Source organism: Sarcophilus harrisii, chromosome 1, assembly GCF_902635505.1.
Source record: "Sarcophilus harrisii chromosome 1, mSarHar1.11, whole genome shotgun sequence".
Lineage (NCBI taxonomy): Eukaryota > Metazoa > Chordata > Mammalia > Dasyuromorphia > Dasyuridae > Sarcophilus > Sarcophilus harrisii.
The window spans coordinates 251,207,336-251,224,232 of NC_045426.1; the positions used below are offsets into that span (position 1 = coordinate 251,207,336).

Sequence of the window (16,897 nt, forward strand, 5' to 3'; positions counted from 1 at the left end):
GAATAAGTTTGTTTTTCAAAAAGCGAAATTGTTTGTATGATGAAAAAAATATATTTAATTAGTCAGCTAAGACCTTTCCAAAATTTCTCCATGAAGTTGCATAAAGAATATGTAGCTAGCAAAAGCTAGGTGGCACAGTGGATAGAGCACCAGCCCTGAAGTCAGGAGGACCTGAGTTTTGTTTTGTCTCAGACACTTAACACTTCCTAGCTGTGTGATCCTAGTCACTTAACCCAAATTGCCTCAGGAAAAAAAAATGTAACAATCAGTTCCAAGGCTGCAAGATCAAATATGCAGATGTTAGATGTGCAAGTTTGTGTCTGCAGGATTTTCCCAGAGAGAGTGATGGCAGTGATGGATTCAGGGGAAGCATGGTTTTGTTGTTCAGTCATTTCAACCATGTCTGATTCTTGGTGACCCCCTTTATGTTTTTCTTGGCAAAGATACTGGAAGGTTTGCCATTTCCTTCTCCTGTTCATTTTACAGATGAGGAAACTGACACAAACAGGTTTAAGTGACTTGCCCAGGGTCCCATAGGTAATGCATATCTGAGACTTGATTTAGATTAAGGAAGATGAGTCTTCCAGGATTCATGACTCCATCCATTGCATCACCTAGTTGCTTTGTGAAGAATGGTTAGTCTTGGTCATTTTAATAGTGCCTGCTGTTTTTATCCTAAGTTGTCTTTTCTGATAGGAAGGAAAGACTGGAAACTAGACTAGCTATCATTGAGTTAACCTGTCCAAACAGAAGAGATGCATTCTTCTCCTCCCTCTCATTAACTTTAGAATCCTGTGATTAAATCCAAGAACCACAAAGCCAAAAGTAGTGTAAGGACTTCTTCTCTAGGTCACTCAATTAGAAGGCCAGTAATTTAGTTATAAGAGATATGTAGACCCAATTGAAGAAGCAGAAGAGGATAAAATGAAAAAGAATTTTGTTTTACTTTTCTTTTTTCTTTCTCAGTTATAATACCAAAGAAGGCACCTGGCACCTTTACAATTATCCCTCCTGGGATTTCTATTCTACTCAGTAGTACATGATCTAATATTCTCCCATGACATGGGTGTTGTACAAAGAACGTTTTATCTAAAGGAAAAATGCATGTATAAAGTACCTATTATGTGTCAGACACCTTGCTATGTATTTGTTGAGATTTATGTCATTTGGTGATCACTGCAACCTTCAGAGTAGGTGCTATTGTCTTTCTTATATACTTGAAGGAACTGAAGCAGAGTTTAAATAACATGCCCAAGATCAAACAGCTAGCTAGTAAATGTCTCCAGCTAGATTTGAACTCTGATCTTCCCTGACTCTAGGTCACCTACCTGCCTGCTAAAGTCAGAATATCTGACCTCCATCCAACCCCAGTTCTGTTACTTACTACCTGGGCAACTTTAAACAAATGATCCCAATTCTCTGGTCCTCTGTTTTCTCTTCTGTTAAATGAAAAGTTTAGATGAAATGATCTCTTAAGCCTAGTTTTAACCTATATGATAAAAGGACCCATGATTGTCTATCTACAATACTCACAATTTGATCTCATTGTGATGCCAGTGAAAAGGCTGTGGGATTTGGAATCAAAACAAAGTTGTGGTTAAATCTCAGCTTTGCTGCTTCCCATTTATTAGGCCTTAAATAGACTGCTTAATCTCTGACCTCAGTTTCCTCATCTGTAAAATAAGGGGGTAGTAGTAGATTAAATCACTTGATCACTAAAGGAAATTTGTGACTGCTAAGAAACATCCTCCATTTTCACACCACCAGGGGAAGAGTTCTCTCATGAATTATCTATGCAAGACTTTAACATAAGGTGTAAAGGAAAACAGTGATAAAGAGAAAAGTTCATATTTCAGCCTGGAGGCAACAGGGAGCCACTGAAGCTTATTGAATAAAGGAGTAGCATAATCCTACACTTAAAGAATGTGGTTTTTGAATTTATGTGGGGACTGTATAGGAAGGAAAGAAATATTAAGTAAGGAGATCAATTGCAATTGCAATAATGTCATTTGATGACAGCTATTGCAATAACTCAAGCAAGAAATAATAAAGGCCTGAACTAGTATGGTGGCTAGTTGAGTAAACAAGGGATAACATGTAAGATACTAGAATCAAGATTTGGTAACAGACTGGCTAGATGGAATGAATAAGGGTAAGGAATCAAGGATATAGCCAAGTTATAAAGTTGGTAAAGTGTAAAGTAAAGCTTCCCTCCAAAGAAATAGTCAAGAGGGTTAGTTTGGAGTGAGAGGACATGAATTCTATTGGGGATATGTTGAATTGAAGACATGTGAAATCCAGTTTGAAATGTCCAATAGGTATTTGGTGATCTCAGAAGAGAGATTAAAGATGAACATATAAGTCTATGAGTTATTTGCTTAGAGTTGATAAGACAGACAGAGAAATAGATACAGAGAGAGAGAGAGAGAGAGAGACAAGGAGACAGACAGACAGACAGATTTGGCTGGGGAGGAGGGGTGAGGGGGGGGAAAGAAAGAGACAGAGAGACAGAGACACACCAACAGAGAGACAGAGAGACAGAGAAGAACAAGAAGGATAAGGAGGAGAAAGAAGGAGGGAAGAATAGAGAAATAGAAGAAAAGAAAGACAGAGAGAAAGACAGAGAAGGGGAGAAGAGGGAAGGGGAGAGAGCCCAGAACATAGTTTGGGGGTATTCTCATAATCAGAATGTGTGATGTGGATGATTAATCCCCCCCCAAAAAAAATTCCGAAAACTGGTTAAATAGGTTAGAGAACCCAAAGATCATTGTCTGAAAATCTTGATAAGAGAGTATTTAACAGGAGAATGAGGTTAACAGTGTCAAATGCTAGAGATGCTACATTAACATTCTCTCCTTGCTCAGATTATGTTGCATTTATTTGTTTGTAGAATGTCTACAATAAAATAGAGTAGAAATTCTGCAATGGTAGGATTTCTATAATACGTGTTTCTACTTTGTCTCTTCCTTATAATCCAGCTTCTGACCTTATCATTCCACTGAAAGCACTTTTTCCAAAATTACCAATAATCTCTTAATTGCTAAACTCAATGGCCTTTTCTCATCATTAAATCTTTTTGATCTCTATATAGCCTCTATCTGGTGATCACCCTATTCTCCTTGATACTCTCTTTGCTCTAGATTTTCAGTACAAGACTGTCTCCTCATTCTCCTCCTACTTGTCTGATTTCTTCCTTTCAGTCTTCTTCACTGGATTCCTTATGGGGATCATGCCATCTAACCAGAAGTGTCCTTCAATGTTCTATCCTGGACCCTCTTCTCTTCTCCCTCTATACTACTTCATTTAGTGATGTCGTCAACTCCCATAGGTTTGATTACCTTTCCTATGCTGATGATTTTAAACTCTAGCTAGCCTGACCTAAACTCTCCACTGACCTCCAATCCCACATATTCAACTGCATTTCAGACATTTGAAACTGGATGTCCAAAAGATACCTTAAACTCAACATATCTGAAACAGAAACTATTACCTTTCTCCTTCTGCCTTTCCCCCTCCCCCTAACTTGTTCATTACTGTCAAGGACTATACTATTCTTCCATCTCCCAGGCTACCAACCTAGTTGTTATCCTCAGCTCCTCATCCCTTCCTATCCAAACTGTTGTCAGAGCCTATCCATTTCATCTTTGCAACATCTCTTGAATATGTTCTTTTTTCTCCTCCAATATGATCAGCATTATCACCTAGCACCTTCATTATTGCAAAGACCTAGCTGGGTCACGTGCCCCTGGTCTCTCCTCACTCTAATCCATCCTCCATTCAGCTACCAAAGTGATTTTCCTAAAGTGTAGTCAGGTCTGACCATGTTACCCTCCCCTACTCAATAAACTTCAGTGACTCTCTTGTCACCTCCTAGATCAAATACAATATTCTCTGTTTGATATTCAAAACCCTTCATAATCTAACTTCCTCCTACCTTTCAGTCTTCTTACAATTTGTTCCCCAACACATACTCCAGTGACATTCATCTCCTGGCTGTTCCAGGAACAAGACACTCCTCCTCTTGCCTCTGGGCTAAATTACTAGAATGCTCCCCCTTCTCTGACTACTAACCTCCCTGGCTTCCTCTAAATCCCAAATAAAATCTCATTTTTTTTTCCTGGAAGCTTTCTCTAATCCCTCTTAATTCTAGTTCTTATTAATTCTCAATTAATTCTTAATTCTTTTCATTATTTTCTTCTTATCTTATATATAGTTTGTTTGCACTTATTTCTTTGCTTGTTGTCTCCCCCCACTGGATTGTGAATTCCTTAAGATAAGAACTATCACTTTTTGCATCTTCAGAGTATAGCAGAGTGCCAGACACATAGTAGGTGCTTAATAAATTTTTTATGACTGACTGAGTGTAATACACTCCTTGAGGGCAATGATTATTTTGTATTTCTTGGGGGGTTTATCCCAAATTTCCAGTAAAGTGCTTTGCACATAATAGGTGTCTCATACATGCTTGTTGAATTCACTCTTTGATTTTTGATATCTGTGAAATGACACTGTTATCATTTCTTAAGCTTTGGGCCCAGAACAATCAAAGACAAGCTTCACACTCTGAGGTTGATGGCTAGATGTGTTACTCATTCTTGTTCTATGAGGGATAGTAACTGACGTTGATACTTTCCATCTATTGCAGAACTATACGACCCAGCAGTGCTGTCCGCTCCATTTACAAAGCTTCTGGCTGCTCTGACAACCCCAACCACCATGTGAACTACCTGGAGCATGTGGTTGTACGTATCACCATCACCCACCCTCGAAGGGGAGATCTGGCCATCTACCTGACCTCACCTTCAGGAACCAGATCCCAACTGTTAGCCAACAGGTAGGCTTATGGTTCTCCTGCCTTAATCTCTTTCATCCTGTGTATTATACATTTCTGGGATCACAGATCACAGCTGTAAAAATGGAACCAGTGTTAGAGATTTCATGTATTTGATGAAATAAAAAACTATTTTTAAAAAACCAAATAGTAAAAAAGAGAGAAGATATAAATGTTAACCATAGATTTGACCATAGGTATATGTTCCTCAACCTCTTTGACCTTCAGTGTCTTCATCTGTAAAATCGGGGTAATAATACTTCTGCTACTACTTTACAGGTTTGCAATTAGGAAAATGCAGTGAAGAGAGTACAGGCTTTGAAATTAGAGGATTTGGTTTGATAGTCTGCATCTGCCAGTTACTACTTATGTGATCTTGGAGAAGCCATTTCACTCCATTTACCTCATTGGTTTTTTTTGTACAGTAAGGGGATTCTACTAGCTGGCCTTTTCGATCAGCTGGAAATCTTTGATCTTTTGAACCTATGAATCTCCAAGGGGAATATGAATTTTTACTATAGTGCTTATGAAAAGTCCCAATCTGTCTTTAGAGATAGGACTGGACAGCAACTTCATTCATAGGAAAATGCTGAGGAGGAACTTATCTGTGAAGATGATATTGGGTATGTCGATCATTTGGAAGGTAGTCATTCCCCAAAATTAATCAAGCCATTATTTATTTATTTAAGTGCTTATTATTTATTTATTTAAGTAAATACTTACTATTTAGTGTAGGAGGAATAATCTATAGGCATAAAAGAGCATGAAATTTGTTGGAATTATAATGGTTAAAAAATGTTACAGGAAAACTAGAGATCCTCTTATGAACTTTCCTTTTGCTTAAGACCCTTTGTTCCTTCTAGTTTAGGAACACTAATATATCCTAATATTCCATGTGTTTCTTCTTTTTTCCTCTTCTCTTTAACTAAATCTAGTTGACTCACTGCTGGGGCAATTTATTGAATACTGTAGTCCAAATATATACTTTCTCAGGTCACAGGCACAATGGTACAAAGAAAAGAAACCTGGTTTGGAGATCTAAGGACATTGTTTCAAAATCCAGCTCTACCATTTGCTAACTTATTACCTGGGTGATTCTGAGCAAGTCTTTGTCTATCTGTCTGTCCATCTATCTGTCTCTGTCTCTGTCTCTCTCTGTCTCTCTGTCTCTCTCTCTCTCTCTCTTTCTGTCTCTGTGTGTGTGTGTGTGTGTGTGTCTCACACACACACACACACACACACGAAAGTTAGACTAGACTTCTTCTAAGATCACTTCCACCTCAAAAATTATGAGCTTATGAATGCCTACTCTATCAGAATCTCTCCTTTGGTCTCATTTCCATAGGCATACACTTTTTTTTCCTCTTAAACTTAACATCTCCTTTGCTATTCTCTCCTCACCTCCATCTTCAACACTCAATTTTTTTTTTATTCTATTAATGCAGACCAAGATCCTACAAGAGCAAGAGAAACCCTAACTCTCAAAAGCTCAAGTCCTCTTCCAATCAATCAAGAAGCATTTATCACATACTTGTGCCATTGTATGTGGTGTGACATTGGATTTTACTTCCAAATGATTTCAGGTCACTTTATAGGCCTCACATGCCAGGACATTGTCTGCTGGTAGAAGGAATTCCCATTGTTCATTCCCCAACTAAAGTTGGTGAGAGCCTAAGAGGAGATCTAAACTGGAGCTAGGCTGTGGCAAACTAACCAGCTTCTCTAGTTCCTGAAGTAAAGGGAGGATAAGAACTTATACTTAAGTACTTCAAAGACTTTATTTTTATTCTGACCTAGGTAGGTGGCCATGTAAATAGGAAGCATAAATAGAAGCAAGACTTTGATTGATAAGACTTGGCAGCCAATTGGATAGGGCAGGAGAGGGGAGAGAGAATGAAGAATTAAGAATGGACTTAAGGTTACAAACCTTAATGACTAAAAGAATGGTTAAGCCTTCCCCAGAAGCACAGATTTTAGGAAAGAAATGGTCTTTGAGAGTTACTTTGGCCAAAGAATTCATCAGTAGGTATCCAATTTCCAGGTGAGCTCTAAATATAACCAGGCTTATCCTCAGATGACCTTAAATAACTTGTATTTACATACACACATGTGTTTGTATATATATGCAGTACATAATACACATATATGTAACTGAAGAGTATATGAAACATATGTTGTAGTTGGTATGTATGTATGTGTTTATACATGTATAAAATACACATACATGTATGTAACTAAGATTGAGACATTGTATGTATGTGTGTATGTTTTATGCATGTATATATTTATATATGATAAATATTTATATTTATATATATGAACTTAGTTCAGTGATATTGTTTACATGAGTTTTCCTGACCCCCATCCTGAATGTACTGTGTTTGTATTTGGGTGTGTATATGTGTAAATCCTGAATTCCTACCATGAGGTAGGAATAGGGATAGGGATACAGATAGGGATAAATTTAGAAATAGAGAAGGATAAGGAGAGAGGAGAGAGGAGAGAGGAGAGAGAGAGAGAGAGAGAGAGAGAGAGAGAGAAAGAAGGAGGAGGAGGAGGAGGAGGAGAAATGGAGACCAGGGGAACAAAGCTCAGTCTTTCTGGGTGACAGTGACTAGAAATGTGAACTTGGACTTTTCAAGTGGCATTTTATTGTGATTGGAAGACTTGCTCTCATTCTTCCCTCAAAACTAAATTCTTCTTGCTGTCAGAGCAAGGAGTGAGAAGCCAATTCCTAATTTTTTAAACAGGAACTGCAGCCTTGCCAAAATAAATGTATGCAGGTGCAAAGCAGCAATACTCTGGCATCAGATCAATTGGGGGCTTCCCCCCTACTCCCCTTTCTCAAAGACAAAGCTTTCTCAGCTACCCCTGTGTGACTATGGCTACCTGACCAAAACCTTCTTTCCAAGTCAAGCAAGACTTTCTGATGCAGGATTATATGATTAATGGAGATTGTACCAGCTGTTGTTACTGAACCCAACAGTAAAGGCTCTTTCTTTTTTTTTTTTCTTCTTTATCCATTATTCATCTGGGTTTCATTTGAAAGAGTATGCTTGATGAAATGCTAAAGTGCAAAGGTATGTTTTACACATATGGAGATCTTATCCCCTGCTTCTAGAAAAAACAATCTCTCCTCACACAGTTGCTGTTTGCTTAGGACAGTGAGCCCCCCTGGCACTCTTTAGCCCCCTTCTGCATATTTTGCTTTTCAGTGTTGGCTTCTCCTGAAATGACTTCAGCAAAGAAACTTGTGAGTCAGAGGCTCTATGGATTCTATCACAGGCATTTGGCAGATGACATCTTCACTGGCTTCAATCTGTTTGAGCATTCTTGAGAAACCAATCTTACAGGGAACATCTGCTTTGTTGTTTCCAAAGTGCTGAATATGAATGTGTGGGGTGATAGCCTTCAAGAGAAGAGCAACAAAGATTCCAGAAAGTCAGAGGATACATCTCCAAAGATTTTCCTCTTCCCCTCCCTTCTTTCCCCTCCCTGCCTACCCTAGTCTCAAGAATCAAGATCCATCTGAGCATCAGCCAGCCTGTGGCATCCTGAAACAACCTCCTTGGGCTAGAACGAATAGTAGCCCCTTTAGATGCTCCATAGGAAAAATTAAGTTCAGATGGAGCAGAAGGAGGAAAGAGCATTGACTCTTTGGTTAAAGGTATGGGTTCATATCCCACCTGTGATGTTTACTACTGGTGTGATCTTGGAAAAATCACTTAACTTATTGTCTCAGTTTTTTTATATGTCAAATAAGGTGAGGTTAGAATACTTGATGTCCAAAGCTTTTTTGAGATCTATGAGCCCATGGATCAACCACCCCCAAAGAGAATAGTTTTGATTGTTTAAGGGGGAAAGGGGGCAGGGCTGGCACTCAATGATGCAAGATAAGCCCTCAACTTATTTATCTATCAGAAAGAAGGAAGGAAGGAAGGAAGGAAGGAAGGAAGGAAGGAAGGAAGGAAGGAAGGAAGGAAGGAAGGAAGGAAGGAAGGAAGGAAGGAAGGAAGGAAGGAAGGAAAATCAGTGCTTCCTCATGACCTTTTTAATGTAAAACAGCTGCTGGCTCTAAGTGCCTGAGCTTTTAACCACATGGCCACAACATTCCAGGCCTCCTTATGGCTGTATGTCCCCAATCAGTGGGATCCCTCCTACTGATGTGACAGAAGAAGGGTTGAGCTTCTTTTGGCATCTTTCCTCACCAGTGAAATTCCAAAGTGTTCATTTATAAGAGAATGTCTCAACATCAACCTTTGCCATATCTATCTAATGCTGATCCATTTGCTTTCATTTGGTACTGTTTTAAAATGTCTTCTCCATGTTAGAAGGGAAGGAAAGTATAGAAAGAAAACTAGTTTACCTCTGTAGTGAGCTTTGCATTCAGAACAAATAATTTTTTTTAATGTACTGAATTGGGTAGATTAGTTGTCATTTTAAAAACAACATAGGATCATGGTTCTCAGAGTTTTAAAAGTAATCTTGTATAACTCCCCTCATTTTACACATAAGGAAACTGAAGCTTAGAGGGAAAGAATATCTTTAAAATGCTACACTTTAAGAAATAGAGAAAGATGTACTAACTCTGAAGTTATAGGATAAGAGTCCAATCTTTCCTCTGACAACTTCTACTTTCATGATCTTGGGCAGCTCACTTGTCCTCCCTGGATGTCTGTTTCCTTGCTTATAAATGGAAAGTATTGGTCTAGTTGGCCTCCAGGTTTTATTCGAGTATAATCTTTAGGATATGGTGAACAATACTGCTACAAACAAGTTGTATTAGTGACAATGCCGTTAGAAACGAAAGCTTTCACAAACCAACCAAACAAGCAAAAACTACCCAGAAGGGGAGAAGGAAGAGTACAGCTAAAAACAAACAAACAAAAAAACCCAAACAAACAAAAAAATCCTTCTCCTCTTCCCACTCCGCCCCCTCCCAATCCACTTTAAAAGCTAGGGAAAGAGAATCCTAGGATGACAACCATCACTTCTTCATATTAGACTCCTGAAGAATTCTGAATTCTAACTCTTTCCAGATAGACTGATTCTTCAGGTACATTATATCACCATAATAGCTTTCATGGTCATATTGCTTCCCTTTTGTTCTGCCCCAAATTTTACTAGTGACTGATTCTTTCCAAACCAAACTGGAAATTTCTTTTGTTTTTATTAACATGGTAACAAGCTAGTATGAAAGTTTTGTGTTGTGATATTAGGGAGCTCCTGTTCAATGCCTTCTCTCCCATGGTATCCCAAGCAGCCAGTAACCTACACATTAGGTACAAAGAAAAATGATGGCATGAAGGAGGCTAATGGAGACACAAATGTTTGGATGATGACTGAATTTGAGTTCCCTTTTACTCTGTTAATGTGGAACAGGATAATGCTAGGGGAGAATATAGGAGAAAATAGCAACTATAACATGCTTTATAAATATTAAATTTTTATTTTTTTTTGGTTGATATTTCATGTCACTTATATTTTTCACTGTAACCCCTCCCACTCCTTCTCAGAGAGCCATTCCTTACAATAAAGAGGGAAAAAAGAAAACAAAAATAACACAATAGAAAAAGTTTAATGTAATATGAAGTCTTCCACACCTATAGTTCCATCTCTACAAAGAATCAGGATTTAGGATGATGTGTTTTCATATCTTTTCTAGAAGGCCCATCCTGATCATTATAATTTCACAGCATTCAATTATAATTGTCTCATTTTCTTTTCTATATTGTCATGAAGTTTGTGAATGCTGTTATCCTAGAAAGAACTACTTTACTTTGTATTAATTCACAAAAGTCTTCCCACACTTCCCTATGTTTATTATAGTCATTGTTTCTTAAAGCAAAGTAATATTATATTGCATTCATGCAATGATTTCCTTGGCCTTTTCCCATTCAGGAGGGAATGTCTGCCTTTGAAAATATTTCTTTCTCCTGTAACAAATTTGGGTGAGACTTGCTTTAGGGTTGCTTCTGTATCTCCCTCTACCATCCAAGATAATTCTATTTCTCCAAAATTCATGGGCAATAGGAACAGACTGAAGTCTTTGATAAGTCAAGTCGAGGCAATCTGGAATCTCTCAGCAGTTTCTTCTCCCAGCTGACAGGCAGTTGCTTGAACCCCTGTGGAGAACAGCTGTTCAAAAGAAAGTAGTTTATCCAAGCATTTGCAGGTGCAGAGCCCTGGAAGGCAAATCTACAGTGTTCAAAATACTGGTTCAGCTTAAGCTTTTGTGCCCCATTAGCCCAGCAGGCAAGCACCACTGGCATGCCAGGTTGCTAATTTAGTGGGCTGGATCACAAGATAAACAAAGAGCAGTGTTAGGCTGGACAAATAGTTATTTCCTTCCCCTCCCTCCCTTTGTTCTTCTCCCACCCATCCTTTCATTCTGTCCGTGGCCTGTCTACCTTCCTTCCCTAATGGAAAAAACAATATATTCAGCACAAATAGTATGCTTATTGGAAAGAGGTGTGGATGGGCAGAGCAGAAAGCTGAATGGGTGTTAGCCTTTTTCAAAATTTGGGGGTAAGGACACTGACACAGAGAAGCTACATTTTCTGTACTGACTCCTCCATATTCAAATTCTGCCTATGTAATTGCTGGGTTCTGCAGCAAAGATTTTTCCCTGGGTGTCTGGAGTTATTAAGAATCAAGTTTTCTATTCTGCAACTATGAGATACTCCCTGGAACAATGAAAAATTATTTTTACTCCATTTTCTACCTCGATTGTAACACCCCTCATAAATCTATCTCATCCTGTATTTTGAATTGGATTTAGACATATTAACCCTCTGCTTCAAATCTTGGACCTTGAGTGAAAGTTGATACTTTGCCTCTACTTCTAAATTTGATTACACGTAAACATATATTTCTACTTCTAATTATGGCCTGCAGGACAGAAAAGATACTGTTTCTTTTTGGAATGGTAGAGATCAAAAAGACCTATGCCATTCTGAAAATTACCCATTCCCGAATGTATTTTTCATGCTTTAATGATTTCTTAATTGTTGCCTTTTCCAGTTCAATGGTGGGCTCTTGATACTGGTAGAATCTGAAATGTATTTTAATGGATGGATATCATACAGTTATACTATTTCAGTGAAAGTACATGAGACAGGGGCAGCCAGGTGGTGCAGTGGATGGAGCGCCAGCCCTGAAGTCAGGAGGTGATGAGTGCAAATCCGACTTCAGACACTTAACACCTCCTGGCTGTGTGACTCTGGGCAAGTCACTTAACCCCAATTGCCTGAGCAGCAAAACAAACAACAACAAAAAAAGAACCAAAAAAAAAAAAAGAAAGAAAGAAAGAAAGTACATGAGATAGTCTAATATGTTATAAACTATGTTAATTGTAAGGCAATTAATCAACAAGTATTGATTAAGTGCCTACTATGTGCTAGGATCTCATGGGAGTCACAGTATCTTTAAGGAGAACATATGTAATTCTATGTAATGTTAACAATAGCTAAAGTTTATTTAGTGACTTAAAATTTGCAAAGTGCTTTATATATATTATCTCCTTATAGAAGTTAAGACAAGTTAAGTTTCTTGCAGGCAAGTTAGCAAATGTCTGAGGCCAGATTTGTACATTCTATTGTTGTTCAGTTGTTTTTCAGTCATGCCCAGCTCTTCATGATCCCATTTGGGGTTTTCTTGGCAAAGATACTGGAGTAGTTTGCAATTTGCTTCTCCAGATAATTTTACATATGAGTAATTAAGACAAATAGAGTTAAGTGGCTTGTCTGGGCCATACAATTAGTAAGTATATGAGGTCAAATTAGAATTCAGTTCTTCCCAACTCTAGGTCTTATGTATCCACTGTGCCATCTATCTGCCCAGATTTGTACTTAGGTCTTCTCAACTCCAAGCCTAGCATTCTATTAACTAGTCTAAGTTAATTATACACAAATATGCATAATTACATATAGATATCACATAAATATAAATTTTCTGTGATATATATTTATGACACAATTACACAATTATATATCATTTGTTATAAATATGATATACATTATATATGATTATACATTACATATAAAACCTACCTATCTTGCTTTAAGCTCTTTGCTTGCCTATCCTATCTTGTCTCTCCAACTGCCTTTTAGAATATTTCAGAATGGATGTCCAGTAGACATCTTATACTTAATATATCCAAAATGGAATTAATTGTATTCCCTTGTAAACTCTTCCCATGTCTATCTTCCCTGTAGAGGGCATCACCATGCTCCCAGTTCTTCAAATTGGAAACCTAGGTATCATATTCAACTCCTCACTACCCATCATGCCCAAGCTGTTGCCAAAGCCCATTGATTTCACCTTGCACTTCACTCAAATAGTTCTTCTTCATTCCTAACACTGCCACCAATCTAGTGCAGGCTTTTATCACCTTGCACCTTCATTCTGCAGTAGCCTACTGATGGGTTGCCTACTTCAAGCTTCTCCCCACTCCAGTCTATTCTTCATTCAGCTTACTAACATGATTTCTCTAAATCTGGGTCTGAACTTATCACACCCTACTCTGATATCTCCAGGATCAAATACAAAATGCTCATTTTGATATTCAAAGCCCTTCATAGGCTTTGCCTCTAGACTCTTCATAGTCTACCTTCTTCTCTTTCCAGTCTTTTTACACGTACTCCCCACCACATTCTCTTTAATCTGATGATAATGGCATTCTGGGTATTCCACAAAAAGGATACTCCAAACATTTCTCCCTATTTTCTATGCCTGGGATGATCTTCCTCTTCCATTCCACTTACTAACTTCTTTGAATTTCTTTTAAATCCCAACCAAAATCCTATATTTTATTGGAAAGTCTTCTGCTAACACTCTTAAATTCTAGTGTCTTCCCTCGGTTAATTATTTCCTGTTTATCCTGTAAATAACTTATTTATTTAATTATTATTAAACTTATTTTATAGATAATTGTTTGGATGGTGTTTCCCCTATTACATTATAAGTTCCTTGAGGGCAGGGACTTCTTTGCATATTTCTGAATCTCTAGTGCTTAGCATAGTATCTGGCATATAGTAAGCCCTTAATAAATATCTATTAATCGAAAATATGTCATATACAACATAATATGTAACATATCCTATATATTATATAAATCTTATGCATAATCATAAGTGGATATGCACATACACCTAATAGATATAAAATATATAAAAGATAATTAAGAGGAAAGAAAGTTCGGGAAAATCTTCTTGTGGAAGGTGACATTAGAGCTGAGTTTTGAAGGAAGAAAATAGAAATTCTAAGGGGCAGAGGGAGAAAGTTCCCAAATTTTCATGTCTTAATGTTCAAAGCCTGGGCAGCAAAGTGGTACCACAGTGTACAGAGAGTCGCTCCTGGATTCAAGAAGACTCATCTTACTGAGTTCAAATCTGACCTTAGACACTTACTAGCTGAGTGATCCTTTGGTAAATCACTTAGCCCCATTTGCCTCAATTTGCTCATTTTTAAAATGAATTGGAAAAAGGAAATTGCAAGTCACTACAGTATTGTTGCCAAGAAAATCCCAAATAGGATCACAAAAAGTTGTACATGATTGAAACAACTGAATGACAATATTCAAAGCACTATGTAGATTTGTGCAAAACTATAAAGTTTTCCCTCCTCTCTCTTCATAATCATGAAAAGAAAGTGCTGTGAAGTAATGAATAGATAACTGACTTCAGAACTAGGAAGACCTGAGTTCGAATCTTCTGATACAGTGAGAGGACAAATCAATCTCTCAACTTCTAGGATATTTTATTACCAATGTACATTATTAGAGGGAGATTCCTTGCTTGGAAGTCTAGGTCTAGTTCCTATTTTAATGTCTTTATGATCAAAGACATTTATAAAATACATTCTTATTAACAGTACAGAGTTCAATGCTATTACATGCTGATTTACAAAAAGAGTTTGCAATCTGAGATTGATCTAACTTGGACAAATAGGCCAAAAATCAGACAGCAGTAGATAAATGTTCAAAGACCCAATATTAAGTATTCACCCTATACACATAGCAAGGATGAGATCATTTGGAGATTCTGAGGGAAGTAGGACCCAAGGGAGTCTCAGAGACACTGGACTGAAATAAATGAGCTCATCTTAATAGACAGAAATGTAGATACCTACAAAGTCTAAAAGTTACTGTATTTGAATATTTTTTTTAAAATTCACAAATCACTGTGTTTAAACTTATTTCTGTTGCTTACAACATGACAAAAAAAGTGAATTTAGATAAGAATAAAAACTTAATAACATATTTAAAATATCACTTTTAAGAAGGAATTTAAGTAAACAGTACCAAAGACTGAACCACTTAAGGAGCAAAACCTCGGTTATTGACCTGAAACAAAGGTTGAAGCATGAACTATAACATTTTCTTTAAATAGAGATGGGAAAGGAAACTTCCAAACAGCTCAGTCAAATATCATGGTGAGCATAACTGATAAATATCACTTGAGAAGTAACTGATGAGACTGAAATTGCTATTTACCAATTTAGAAATAATTATGTTAAAGTATATGCTTGTATTTATTTTCTTAATGCTGTAGTTTTTTAGTTACCATAATAACAGTGCAGAAGAATGTTGCTGTCTTAATGAGCTGGCAGAATCCTTAAAAAAAAAAACCCAACACTTCTTACAGTAAGAGTATGAATTATTCGCTGAAATCATTCCTCAGAAAGCTGCACTATCTTTCATAACAGTCTCTTATTGCAATCTTCCTCCAAAGTAGCTCGTGTGAAAGCTATTAGAAGGGATGAGACTGTGATAACCAGTTGTTTCATTTTTATCATTCATGCATAGATCATTATATTGAGTATATAATTATAAAGTTGAGTTAGAGTAATTGTTTTATTTAACAGGAGATGATTACAATGGCATAAAGTTAATCTAGCATTGGTTTTAGTGTACTCACACTAATGACATTGACAATCCATGGATTTTCAGAGTTGGGAGAAAACACTGAAATATAGTCTGACTCCATACATGAGAAGGAACACCTACTAGTTCTCTACAAGCACTCATTTAGCTTGTACTGGAAGATTTCATTTTTGGACATTATTCATTTTGTTATTCTTATTATTATGAAGTTTGTCCTTATAATAAGGCAAATCTCTCTTTAGCCTCTATGTTGCTCTAAATTCTGCTCTCTGCTAACCATCATATACTTGATGTCTTCTTTACTCCATCATTGATTTGTCCACAGGATCTTCTACTTACTTATCCCTTATCTCACCACCCAATGTCATTGCTCTGGAAATACACCAGTTTATCATTGTCTTTCCTCTTTTGTGATGTCCAGAAATGAATTCTATACTCTAGATGTGACTTGACTAGGTCATTGTTTATTTATCCTCTCCTTGAAATCTCATTCATAGAGAAATTCACTACAACAGGCAAGAAAACATTAGCCTCCCCATTCAGGACACTGTTTTCTTTAAATGCCTCTCAAGATTATATTATTTTACTATTGTTGACTTACAATGAGCTCATAATTCCCCCCCCCCATCCCCAATTTTAATCTAAATAATCATCTGGTCAATTTCTTCTTTATTGTGAACTTATGAATTTAATTCTGAACTGAAGTGAATAATTTCATATGCATTGATTTAGGTGTCATCTTAATAAATCTTCCCATCATTCTAGCTTATTGAGATTATGTAGGGCCTTATTTTCAAAATTTAATGCATAATCTTGATAAAATATAAGCATGTCTTATATGCTGAGTCACTAAGAGAAACATGAAGAACAGAATCTTGTGCCCTATTATTAAAAATTCCCCTCTCTGTTAACATTCAGCCATTAAAAGCTGTGAATCCAGAATCTAAGAGTGCAAAGGAGTTTCAATTTCCTTTCATTTTCAATACTTATTAATTTGTTTTCTTTCAAATTCACCATATATCTCTCTTTGCCCACAATTTTTAGGAGACTTTGTCAAATGCCTTGATAAAACCCAACTGTACTGTGTTCAGTATTTCCTCTGGCAGTCCAAAGACTTTTACAACAAAAGAAATAGTTAATTCAGCATGAATTCTAAAGTCATGCTAGCTCATAATGGTTAT

The 16,897-nt window shown here is 37.0% G+C and overlaps 1 protein-coding gene across 2 annotated transcripts in view; it reads left to right on the plus strand.

The window, feature by feature from the left end:
- Window positions 1–16,897, plus strand: part of PCSK5 (proprotein convertase subtilisin/kexin type 5) — a 611,928-nt gene that overhangs the window by 385,227 nt on the left and 209,804 nt on the right. For both annotated transcript variants that reach the window (XM_031939641.1, XM_031939639.1), the window contains exon 12: window positions 4,646–4,834. In XM_031939641.1, the coding sequence (XP_031795501.1) occupies window positions 4,646–4,834 (189 nt within the window). The remainder of the gene's footprint in view (window positions 1–4,645; window positions 4,835–16,897) is intronic.